Source organism: Hetaerina americana, unplaced genomic scaffold (genome assembly GCF_022747635.1).
Source record: "Hetaerina americana unplaced genomic scaffold, ioHetAmer1.1.p SCAF_27, whole genome shotgun sequence".
Taxonomy (NCBI): Eukaryota; Metazoa; Arthropoda; class Insecta; order Odonata; family Calopterygidae; genus Hetaerina; species Hetaerina americana.
Window position 1 is genome coordinate 5,806,143 of NW_027286841.1, and position 13,166 is coordinate 5,819,308.

Below are 13,166 nucleotides of genomic sequence, written 5' to 3' on the forward strand. Positions count from 1 at the left end.
GGAAGCTACCCTAAGCAAAACCAGAGTCTACGAGTGGTTTACACGTGTTAAAAATGGTGAAAAGTCAATTGATGATCAACCCCGTTCAGGCCCCCCTTCAACATCAAGAACTGACAAAAACGTCGACAAAATCAATGCCCTCATTTGTGAAGACCGTCGCAGAACAATTGATCAACTCTGTGAGATGTCTGGAGTGTCACGGAGTCCAATTCAGAGGATTCTAGAGCAGATCTTTGGCCCACAGGTGACTGGTTCTTCCATCATGACAACACGCTGGCTCTTACCGCCCTTCCCATGATGCGGTTTTTGACAAAAAACGGCATGACGTCAATTGTCCACCCCCCTACTCACCAGATTTAGCTCCCTGCGACTTCTCTTTGTTCCACAGACTCAAAAGGGACATGAAAGGAAAGCGTTTTGATGCTGTGGAGGAAGTAAAACAGAAATCGCTAGGGGGCCTAAAGGACATCCCGATAAATGAATTTCAGAAATGTTTCAAACAATGGAAGCATTGTTGGGAGAAATGCATTGTGGTCAATGGGGAATACTTTGAAGGTGAACAAAATTTAATGTAAATATATTGAGAAATAAAGAATCTATGACAAAATTCCTGTTATTTTTGGGTCCCTCCTTATATGTTAGAAAAAATACCATTAATATGAAATACCCTAGATACTTCGTAATGGAAATTTTTAAAATTAAGTGTGCATCATTGAGAGTATTTAGTCCAAATATTGTGGCTGTATCCTTATTTCATTCATTCTTGGCACTATTCTGACTCATCAATTATAGAGAAATTGTTTTATTTTGCGTGAATGACTATATTTAATAATATTTCCTTAAGCAGTAAATAGTATTTACTTACCCTTTATGGCTTAAGGAAATATAATTTAATATAATCAGTCTTAGAAAAGGCAGTAAGTAGCCAATTTATCCTTTCCATAATTTGTGTGATCTGAATTTATCTAACCTATAAAAGTATTTAATTCTCAAATGTAAGTAATTAATTTTGATGTATGATGTTTCCTAATCATAATTTTCTAGTGGTCTGTAAGCCTCCCTGCAAGAATGGTGGCATTTGCTTGTCATACAACATGTGTCAGTGCCCAGAGGATTTTCGGGGTCCGCAGTGCCAATATGGTAAGAATACAATGCCCTTGCTCATCATACTACCTACATATTATGTGCCAGTGGAGAAAAATATTTTAGCTTAATGGTTTTATGTGTAAAGAAGGTGGGTAAACCTTTTGCCAATGTTTTTTGTGTGGCCAACAAACGTATGGAAACTTACCGCATTCCCATTTAGTGTAATGCTTAAAGATTAAATTAATTATAGTCATGCAGTTGTAGTTTTGAGATGATTTGCCACTCATATATGAAAATCATATTCATTTGAGCATTGAAATTATACTTGAAAAATCAATTGTAGAGGAATTTTGTTCCTAGGTCCTAAAGTCTGGACCTTTCAGCATTAATTACATATAACTTGTCCATATACATGGGTCATTTCTCAGGAAAATTTAATGTAGTAAAACAGTCACTGTTTGGTCATGTGCTTTTATGGTTATTATTGATTATGTTTGCATGAACTTGGCAGACCTCCTAGGAAAATAAAACAAGATGCAATAAATAATTTAAATTAGTTGTCAAAATATGCTTTTCTCTGTATCTCTAAAATATTTCATATTTCAATGTACAAGTGAGTTTCTAACCTATATCTAGCGTACCCCTCCCCAATGGGCTACACCCTTGATGTGGTGGAAGGGCTTATGTGTTCTGATGACCCCTAGTGTTGTGCTGGTGGGAGCAGCGTTAATCGCTCCTTGTAGAGTCCCCTTTACCAAAGACTAGGAGTCAGATGAAAGGTAGCCCATGCAATATTTGCACTTTAGAGAGGTGGGTGTATCAGACCCCAGTGGGGAGACTATTTCAGGTGTCACATTAAAAACGCTGTAGAGGAAGGCAATTGACCTATTACAATGACTGCCTTCATGAGGAAGCTGTTCAAGGTCTTACCAGCTAATAAGTACGCTGTTTTCCATTGAATTTGAATGATGCACCCTTGCATGCTGGAAAAATGTGTGAGAGGATTGCAGCTGAAGGTTTTCTCCTTCTCTCTCGCCCTCCCTTTTATATTAGGGATGATGTTCTCTTTATCTCGTGGAGTGATGGTCTTAAACTGGCATATTCTCATGGGATGCTCGTGGTGCCACCTCTGGGTGCAGTGGTGGCACAGCGCTCGAGGTCCACTGACCTGTTTGCTCGCTGTTGGCGGTCTCCTGTGACTGGGTTGCCCAAATGGGTCACCGCTGCTGGGACACACTCCTCCGCTGTTCCTCCTCTGCGAAAAGGTCCCCCGTGTCTTCGTACCTTACTTCTTTGTTTCTCACAAAGGACGAAATCAATTATTAATTTGATTAAAAACTTGAAAACGAAAGTGAAAGTCAAATAGGAATATATGCATACATGGCTGGTGACCTATTAACCCCCTGCCACACGCCCTTGTGGCAGCAGTGTACAATTGTTGATGGTTTTGATCGGACTTTTGTTAGATGTGTGCATGACTCAGTAATACAAGTGTACCTGTGCCTTGTGGACTGGTCGTTTGCATGTCATGAAAATGTAGGCTAAAATATTGGTAGAAAATATACCTTAACTTGAATTTGAGCTGAACATAAAGCTAATGAATAGTAGGCTGCATTTTAATCTATCTTTCTGCTATTCAATTTCAGATGCAGATGCTTGCTCTGCCCAGAAGCTGCTATTTAATGGAGCTTACAACTGCACTGCAAGTGGGATATCATTCTCATGCTCCCTCTCCTGCCCCGTGGGAATTGAATTTGAATTCCCCCCCGCCAGCATCTACACCTGCAGCTACGAAACAGGAGAGTTCTCACCTGCGCCCATTCCTCAGTGCAAATATGGTGAGTGAGGAGGGATTGGAGGGTTTAGGTGAAAGAAGCGACTATCAAGTCTCACTCTTACCCCTATAGTCTTTAAATATATAAACAAATTAATGAAAATTGTCCTAAGTCAGCTACTGCATGCACTTGAATTCCTCATCTCACTGTGACCATGATTATGAATTCTTATTCGTACATTCATTATTATTTAATGCTCTCGTATGGAAAAGAGCCTGCTCAGTAAGTTCATGTACCCCCTTATTGGAATGGAGGCTCCTTCCACTGCTGCCACCTCCCTTCCTTTTCTATGCACATCGTTTGTTTAAAAGGTATCGGGAAAGGTTTTGGAAAAATAGATTTGTTTCAGATATCGCTACAATGCCTCTTAATTCTTCAAACTATATCCCTTGATTGTCAAATCACTTTTGCCAGTGGCTTTTCCATGACTCGAAGGCTCTCTCTGTAGGTGGTTTCCAGAAGGCCCTGAAGGGTACAAGCGTGCAAGCTTCCTTGATGGCACTTAGAGTCCTATGGTGGTGCCCTTTTAGGGAGGGAGAATTTCATTTTTGGGAATGGGAAATAGTCTGCTGGTGCCAAGTTGGGACTTTAAGAGGGTTGGGGAATCGTCGCAATGCCTTTCTAGAAGGTCTTCGCGAGCAGATACTTGACTCTGCTCTTGGCTCTCCATCAAGACCTTCAGGATGAGTTGAGCACAGATCTTTCGCATCGCCAAATTTTCAGTGATAATGGTGTGCACTGTCATCTTATCAATGTCAATATACGATCTGTGATCATGGGCACACTAAAACGATGGTCTAAATTGAATCAGCACTTTACACATATGTCAGGAAAAAATTGTTACTGATGATTTTTATTCACACCTTGTAAGTCTCAGGACAATTATCTTAACATTGTTCTAGACTTTTGCTCTCTCTGGTATTATACTTGGTGTTTGCATTTGATTAACATATTCTTTTGGTTTTGATGTGGTAGTTGATTCGGGGTGTAGTAGAATGATGCTAAAATAGAGAGGAAGCCATCGCCTGTACATTTCTCTAGTAATTGGCCCGTCCGCATTGCCTTTACGCATGGAGAGGTGAGTTGGTCACTTTGAGGTCAGGAGGTGGGAAATCTGCATTTATGTGGGTTGTTCAATAAGTCCTTTGGAAATAGAGAAACTGATTTTGGGTAGTTTTTTATTTTTGACTTTATTTCTTTTTAGTTCAATATATTTTTCCCAATGTTTCTTCAGCTTTATTTGCCATCCAAAAAGTAGGAATTTGGACGGCTCTAAAAATAGGCATCTATCTGGGTTAGCAATGACCGCTTCACTGAGCGTGAATTGTTTTCCCTTGTGCCATTTTTCAAGTTGGAAATTAAAAAAGTCACGAGGGGCCAAATCTGGTGAATACAGTGGATGTTTTATTTGATAATTCAAACTTTAATTCTATAATTTTTGCCATTGAAACTGCGCAGGTGTGCACTCGTGCGCTGTCTTGATGAAAGAGAATGTTTTTTTTGGTCAATTGAGGACTTTTTCTTGATTTATTTTCTCAACTGAAGCAATAACAATGCATAATACTCTCCATTTATCATTTGTCTTCTTTGCTAGTAATTGATGTTTTGTTTGTAGTTATGTATCAATGTAGAAACTCCTAAGGATTGTGATGTAAAAGCACCAAACCAGCCTCCAAATTGATCACGCAATTGCGTTTATTCTCCCCTGAGAGCAAACGTGGCACCCATCGTGCGGTAAAAACTAAACCTTGTGATATGCCTGTGGCCTCAACTTTCTCGCAAACTTTGATTTGTTGATCACTCAAAACCACATTGTGGATTTTGTCAATCATTTCAGAGGAAGTTGCTACCCCTCAATGTCTCGAATGATGTTTGTCACCAGTGGATATATTATCACATTTAAACTAATTTACCCAAATGTAAAGAGTCGCAAACACGGGGTAGATGAGCCATGAACTTCATCCAACTTGACTGTGGTCTCTTTTGGTGTCAAACCATTTATATAGAAGTGTTAAATCACAGCACAAAACTCATTTTTTTACATTTTTCCAAATAAACTTAAGTTTGTTTTTTTAATTGATTTTGAAAATGAAACTACATGATGGATATATCTGAAACTTCAACTGAAGTCTGGCGAGAGGTGACAATTGCTAAAGGCAAATCTTTTCCGTTACTAAAAGCACTTCATCCCTTGAATTTGCCAAGGAATTATTGAACAACATACATAGCTCCTACCACATGCAGCCTAGAGGTTCATTTATAATGGAATCAGACAATGGTATACCCTAGCTGTACATTGTGTCACATTTCAGCACCCTGAATACTGATAGCTAGCTTCAGTTTCATGCAAGCTCAATTTAGGCAGTGGAATCATTGGTCAAAATTGTCTGTTGGAATGAGAACATTGGGGGGGTTTGAATGATGCCTTTCCATGCCTTCGCCCTGTGTCTTTTTTATTCTGCTCTGATTTTCAGTTGCATTCTGACTTATGCAAAGTACAAAGAATGGCTAATATTTAGTACACTAACTGATGAATGGGATATAAAAAAGTTGTTCCGTTGCCAGTGGAGGAAGGGTAAATTTTTTAGTGTTCATCTTTCTTCCACCATGCTTTAGTTAATTTACAAAACTCAAGAGCAATAAGGATCTGAGCAGTCATGTGCCAACCAACTACTACCGCTACAGTGTACTTTGTTATCAGTCATGTGCACAAATGGCTGTGCTGAAAATACCATAATTTTCGCATTATAAATTTCAAGCATAGTTTTATTTTTTAAGCGTGAAAGTTTACCAATTGTGACACCATGTGGTGCATAATTGTGATGGACCTTGCCAAACCCTCCTGCTTGCATGTCCCCATCCCCTTAGTTGATCCTCCCGGCAGGGAAAGTTTTCTCACTTTGCTGCAATTCATGTCTTTTCACATGTTTTGTTTACAGAAGATTGGATCTCTTATTTTTTAGAATCTATGTAGAGACAGTCTTCCTTTCATTATTCCTATCTTTTTCTGACTTAGCTTACAAAATACTCATGGGCTGGCCGGGTGGGTGGGTTACCAAAAAACCTCAGCAAAGGGGGTGGTCCACAAAAACTTTCCAATCATCACTACCATGAATGGTATCAAGGTAAACTTCATTGCTGTGGATCACAGTGCCATGGCATGGCTTAGAATTTTATTGTGGACGTATTAATTGCGCTAGGCAAAGAGGCTTTCACAAGGAGGAGGGAGTTGATGACAGGGGCATTGAGTAAGGATGTTAAGAAAAGACTCGTAAAAACTTTGATATGGAGCGTAGCTATGTACTTTATGTACGTTATGTATGGCGAGGAAACATGGTCGTTGAAGCAGGAGGATAGACATAGATTGGAGGCTTTTGAAATGTGGGTGTGGAGAAGAATGGAGAAGGTAAAATGGACAGAGAAGAAAACAAACGAGGAAGTACTTGGTATTTTGGGCAAAGAGAGAGGTTTGTTGGGAGAAATCCTATGGAGGCAGGAAAAGTTGGTGAAGGGGGTATTGACCGGCAGTGGGATGTGGAAGACTGTGATAGAGGGGAGAATGTTGGGCAAATGAGGAAAGGGAAGGAACAGGATAGGGATGTTGGACGGGATGAAGGGAGGAAGAAAGTACTCAGAGATGAAGAGGGACCTGATGTAAAGTAGGATGTTGTGTTTTGCTAGGGGCCACAAATTATTTAATTAGTAATTATGTCCATCCAAAAACCTACCTTAACCGGTAGATTACCTAATAATAATAATATTTCAAGGTAATATGGCTAAAATTTTTTTTAAATCTAAAACCAGAATGTTTGATGGTTGAAATGGTATAATTAATATTTTAATGAATGAATGAGGCTTTATTCCATAAATCATAACATTTTTATTTTTAGTTAATATTATGAGTAGGTACCTGTAATCCATATTGCTGTAATTGGGCTTTCTATTATTGCAGAATTTCTCAGTAAATATTTGGTTATCTGTCTTCTTTTAATTCACAGAATCAATAATTCAGAGTAGGCCTGCTTTTTTACCGCTATCATCTGCTTGATTACAGAATTAGTCACACCTCTAATGAAATGAATTGATGCACTTTTATTGTAAAAGCAAACACTAACAATGAAAGGCAAGATCAAAAGTAGAGAAGTGGCTATGCTCTTAATCTCCTTTCCTACAATGGCTGCAATGTTTTAGAGGAATTGTCACACTTATGACATGAAAATACTTGTGTAGTCTATATCATTAAAGTTATTTGATTGCTTATTTTCATTTTATTCTCTCTTTATGCAAGATTTTAGTGGATTCCACAAAAAAGTCTCCTCTCAATGCAGAATGTTAGTTTCCATAATAATAAATAATAACTCTAGGCAGAGTGCATGTGCATGAGAAATTTTAATTTAATTTTTGAAACCGGCATAAACTGTACCAATGAGCAGTGGGTATCTTGAATCCAACTACAAAATAGGACTTACTCCCATACTCTCTGTTTTAAATGGTGTATTGTTTTTGGTATACAATCACGCAGGTGCTGGGTACACTAGTCATTCTTCGTACAGCCATTCGTCGAAATTTGGAAGTAGCTCATCTTTCAGCTCAGGATATTCTTCCTCCCATGGGTTTTCCTCCAAGGATGGATTCAAGAGAACGGGTGGAATGAGCACCACGTATGGAGCGATGCCACACAGCCTGACCCCAGAGGTCATGGTCATAGAAGAGAAGAGGCCAACTTCTGGTACATGCTTCACTTGGGGTCACTCACATTACAAAACATTCGATGGGAAACTTTTTGAGTGAGTATTTGCTTTGATGATTGTTTTTTAAAAATTAATATTACTTTTTGAAATCTTTTTTACCAATCTGGAATTCTCCCACCAACTTAACTGAGGTAGAATGTGTAGCCAAACACTTTGTTTTCGTGTCAGTTTATCTGAGGAGTTGAGTCATAATGTGCTCATTTCTTTGGCGTTGCAAATTTTCATTGGTGTCATTCATCTGTAGGTTTGTGCTGAGTGGAACCCCCAAAAACACCTCTGCTGTGAAGTGTTTTACTTTAAGATATTGTTGCCATTGTCCAAAATTAAGACGTCCTTCCTTTGCACAAAACATGACAAAGATTCCAAACAAAGTTTTCTGGTTAGCAATCTTTTTTTCAGCTGAATAAATGAAATTTTGCATCCTATTAATTCATTTGTGTTATTAACGCACTCAACGAAATATTTCCAGCAGCAATGCAATAGCCCATAGCCCAGAAGCTTGTGGTAACTTTTTCAGCATTGGATGGAATTTCAATGAGAATAATGGGAAAATTCTGTTATGAATGGAAAAATGTGTTACTTGGACTTGATACGAAGAGAGCTCACAAATTGGGGTCTGCTCGAAATCACTTGCTGTATCAAGTTCTGATAATTACAAATATTGAATTAAAAATCACTTGTCCAATAATGCCTATGACTTTTCAAGGAAGTATAGCCATCAGTGCTGGCCTTTTAGATTTGATAGTTGTAATGTGATAACTTTATTTTAATAATTGTAAGGATATCAACAAGGAAACTACAAATAACAGTTATTTTACATTTTTATTGCCATGTGGATCAATCTCTGTGACCACACTAGTGTGATACGGTGAGCATGGCATGTCATTGGCTACTCCATCACATCTTGGAATGGGTTGAGATTGTAATCTGTTATTGTAAAAACTGAGCATTTAAATTTTTGGTCTTTCTTAAATTTAATTTTTGGCTTGTTGGTGCAAAATTATGAATTAATGAAAGAATTACAAAAAACTTAACTACTATGAAAAACATACTGCAGAACTTACTCATGCAATCAAATTAAAATACTATGATGTTTAATCGCTCACTTCCTGGCCATTGCTTGATGTATTCATTAATACTACCATCCGACTGAATATCTACGAACTTCTTGAATGTCATTTGCTGACTGGTGATGGCTTTGCTGACTGGTGATGGCTTTGGCAACCAAACCACACTTTTTTCTGTCCCAAGTTAAAGGCCATCAGAGCATTTTAATTGCACTGATCCACTCATTTTTGCTTCAATCTGAGGGCAACTCATTCCAGTGATATATGGGATGCACAAGGGTACTTCATTGAATCAAACCCTGTGTATGCTCAAATATATTTCAAGCTTCTAAAAAAATTCCACATGACGAAAGCTCAGGCACGTATGTGTACTCAAAGGAAATCATCACAAGCAATGTCTCTTCTCCGACACTATGTCATTTCCCAATAATCCATAGGCTATATTGCTCAGTTTCCTCTACTAAGTGTGGAGTCAACTCAAGGACTACATATTTCAAATATACACAAAGGAAATTTGTTACTATGAAATTAAATCTTTAGTCATTGGTGGTTGCCATATGGCTGCATAAAAATCAGTAACCCAGAACCATTGGCAGCCTTTTTGAATGACATTACAATTCTGCAAATTTTAGTTATCATGACTCCAGTCATCAACTCCATTTTATGAAGATATCAAAAGACTGCCAGTGTCACAATGAATGAGCATTTAGTGGTTGCAGTTCATTCATGGTAATAACTCACAATTCCTTGTCCTTTTACATGATTTAACCATTGATTTATTCATTGAATAGATGAACATGTTAGCAAATGACATGTGACAGTCCTGCTAACAGTTTATGGCGGACAAGATTGAGGAGAAGCTATTGGTTTAGGAGTTAAGAGGTTGCCCAAAAATTTGTCATTCCAGCAAATTAAGTGCATAAAGTTTGTAGTTAATTTAATATTAAATGAAATAACAGCAAGAAAAGGAATGAAATGTCCATCACGTAATACTCATCTTCATGAGAAATGCTGTAAATCAAAAGTCAATTTTGTCAAATGAATAATTTTCATTCATGAGATGTGCAATTTTTTTAATGCTATTTTTCAGCTTTACAAGTTCCTGCCTTTACACTTTGGTTCGCGATGCAGTTGATAATACTTTCAGTGTTGGTATAACTAATAATGAAGGATGCACCCAAGGCAGAGAATGCTACAGAAATGTCACAGTTTTCATTGAAGAAAAGGAATATGTCTTGGCCTTGGACAGTATGTTGACGATGATTCTTGAATTAAAAAAACTTAACTATTACCTTTGAAATACTATTGTGACGTTTTTCTTTATTATTCAGCCAAAGGAGATGCTATGATGGCATTGAATGGATTTCAGCGAATTTCTATACCAAGCACAACCAGAGAGTTTACTGTTGAAAGCATTGGGAATTTTGTTGTGCTAAGGTTACATTCCTGTGGCATTACCATCAGGTGGAACAGCAAGGTAATTTAAATCAACTTCACACTTGAATTGATCAAGTACTATATGCATTAAGACAGCCCCGATGCATGGCTGCTGGGAGATTCCAAGAGAGAGATATTAGTGCTAAGGAAGTGTGCCAGTCTGGACACTTTTTCTGTGTAGCAAAATGTTGTACGGATTTTGAAAGCTCTATGCACTCACTAAATATGTGCTATAAAATCATTAACTTAGTATTTAATTTAGTGGCTTTTAATCAGGAAAACCCATGCTAAGGGGCAATAAAACAAGGTTACATGAATTTGGTTAACATTACATGTCCTTAAATTGAAAACTATTACATACATGATGATGAATAAATATCATTTCCTTCAAGAGATAAGCATGCATTCTTCAAGTCTGTATCACACCTATAGTGGCCTTATAAGTACTCCACATGGTTTGTGTAAAAAGTATGAGGGTAAAAGTTTCAGAAAAATAGATTTATTTCATATATTGCTTCTATAACTCAAAATTCTTCAAAGTATATTCCTTGAGCATTGACACCCTTTTGCCAGCGGCTTTCTCAAAGGCTCCCGGGTAGGTGGGTGGAAGGTCCTTGAGGTCAGGCGTGCAAGCTTCTTCAAAGGATGACTTTAAAATATAACTTTGAAATAGATTACTTGATGAAGTAGTCTATTTCAACTATTTCACCACTAAACACACATGTTAGGAAAAAATTGTTACTGTACTTTGTACACAGATCTTGTATTTGGGAGGGTTTTGGACGTTCAACATTGAACCAAACTTGACCCATCCATTGAGGTTAGGAGCATTTGAATTTGGGCAAATGAGGGCCCATTGATGAGACGGACAACAAGTGGCCTATGATAGGTGACCAGGGTAACACAGTTCTAAAGTGCACGGATTTATCATTTTGAATCAGACACTAATGATGGAGTTTCAATAGATCCTGTTGGTGAATTAATTGTGCAAGATATATTTTGGACACTAGTTTATCAGTAATGGATTTAAATCATGCAATAACATTCTGGAATTTATGTACATTTCAACATTTGTTTTGATAGTTTAGTCTTGGGTCATGCAAGACCTGACCCGATAGAGAATACGAGAAACTTTTACCCAGATTATTTGTTGGGAAAGCACCAGGTCATTCTAGTTTAGCCTATTTTGTAAGAATTTCCTTAGCTATGCACTCAATTCACTTCTGCAGAGAAGCTTAGTTTCCTGTTGGCATTTAATTGCAGAATCCAAATGGAAAGACTATCTCATTCGCAGCACAAATATTATATCATAAAAAACATTAGAGCATGAAAGGTCTTTCATTTCCTAGTTTTCAGCTCAATAAGTAAACAATATTTGGAATATTTAGGAAATGGATTTTCAGCATTTTTTAAATTATTTGATATTCGTAGTTCAAAAAATACCCTGAATGTTACAACAAAATACATATCTCTTTCCATTTGATTTTTGCTGAATGCATTTTGTTAGGCCAATGTGGTGCTTGTTGCTGTGGGTTGGGTGTATGGGGATGGGGAAACTTAGCTGTGTCTAAATATGATGCTCTTCCTGTTTATTTTGTTCTTAGACATTTTTCACTTTAACATGCCAATGTCATCCCTAGGACTTCGTGCAAGTGGATGTAAATGAAAACCTGTGGAACAAAACAGCTGGATTATGTGGTCTATTTGATGGCCACTCTGACAATGACCTTCTGAAGAAAGATGGCAGTACCCCCGAAAGTCTGCTTGAATTTGTGAACAGTTGGGAAGTGGATGACCTTGAAGGTAATTTTATTGTGCACTTACCGCAAATGGAAATTAGTAAATATTGCGAATGAAGTTATCATTTATGGTTTATCATATTTGTTTTTTTTTAATTCTTTGTGCAGATCATTGTAGTGACGTGCCATCAGATTTGGATGCATGTTCAAGATCCATACAAGATGTGGATGTGGTGTCAAAAGCTGATGATTTTTGTAAAAAGTTATTAATTGATCCAAAGTTTGCAGAGTGCAGGAAGGTATGGAGTTTTAAATGATACTCTAAAAAAATGTATTATACTATGCAAGAGCAATTTTTTGCATACATACATATATATATATATATATATATATATATATATATATATATATATATATATATATATATATATATATATATATATATATATATATATATATATATATATATATATATATATATATATATATATATATATATATATATATGTATATATGTATGTATGTATATATATATATATATATTTTTTTTTTTAAGTAAATCTACCGGTTAAGGTAGGTTTTTCGATGGACACAACTACCAAACAAATATTTTATTACTCCTAACAAAACACAAAATCCATCATCCTACTCTATATCAGGTCCCTCTTCATCTCTGAGTACTTTCTTCCTCCCTTCATCCCATCCAACATCCCTATCCTGTTCCTTGCCTTTCCTCTTTTGCCCAACATTCTACCCTCTATCACAGTCTTCAACATCCCACTGCCGGTCAACACCCCCTTCATCCACTTTTCCTGCCTCCATAGGATTGCTCCCAACAAACCCCTCTCTTCGCCCACCATACCAAGTACTTCCTCATTTGTTTTCTTCTCTGCCCATTTCGCCTTCTCCTTTCTTCTCCAAACCCACATTTCAAAAGCCTCCAATCTACGTCTATCCTCCTGCTTCAATGACCACGTTTCCGCACCGTACATAGCTACGCTCCATATCAAAGTTTTTACGAGTCTTTTCTTAACATCCTTACTCAAAGTCCCCGTCATCAACTCCCTCCTCCTTGTAAAAGCCTCTTTGCCTAGCGCAATTCTTCTCCTTACGTCCCTACTACTTTGACCGTGTTGGTCCAAAACACTACCGAGATACGTAAACTGTTCTACCTGCTCTAGTTTTTGCCCTCCTATTTTAATGTTAAGCTTGGCCTTTTTCTTTCCAGAAAATCGCATAACCTTTGTTTTA

General features: G+C 37.4%; 1 protein-coding gene across 1 annotated transcript in view; it reads left to right on the plus strand.

The window, feature by feature from the left end:
• The window catches only part of LOC139689673 (hemocytin-like), a 202,796-nt gene that overhangs the window by 14,499 nt on the left and 175,131 nt on the right, over positions 1 to 13,166 (plus strand). Inside the window, exons 7-13 of the mRNA XM_071586862.1 lie at positions 1,045 to 1,140; positions 2,733 to 2,924; positions 7,444 to 7,708; positions 9,830 to 9,987; positions 10,071 to 10,216; positions 11,817 to 11,979; positions 12,084 to 12,214. Of these exons, the coding sequence (XP_071442963.1) occupies positions 1,045 to 1,140; positions 2,733 to 2,924; positions 7,444 to 7,708; positions 9,830 to 9,987; positions 10,071 to 10,216; positions 11,817 to 11,979; positions 12,084 to 12,214 (1,151 nt within the window). The remainder of the gene's footprint in view (positions 1 to 1,044; positions 1,141 to 2,732; positions 2,925 to 7,443; positions 7,709 to 9,829; positions 9,988 to 10,070; positions 10,217 to 11,816; positions 11,980 to 12,083; positions 12,215 to 13,166) is intronic.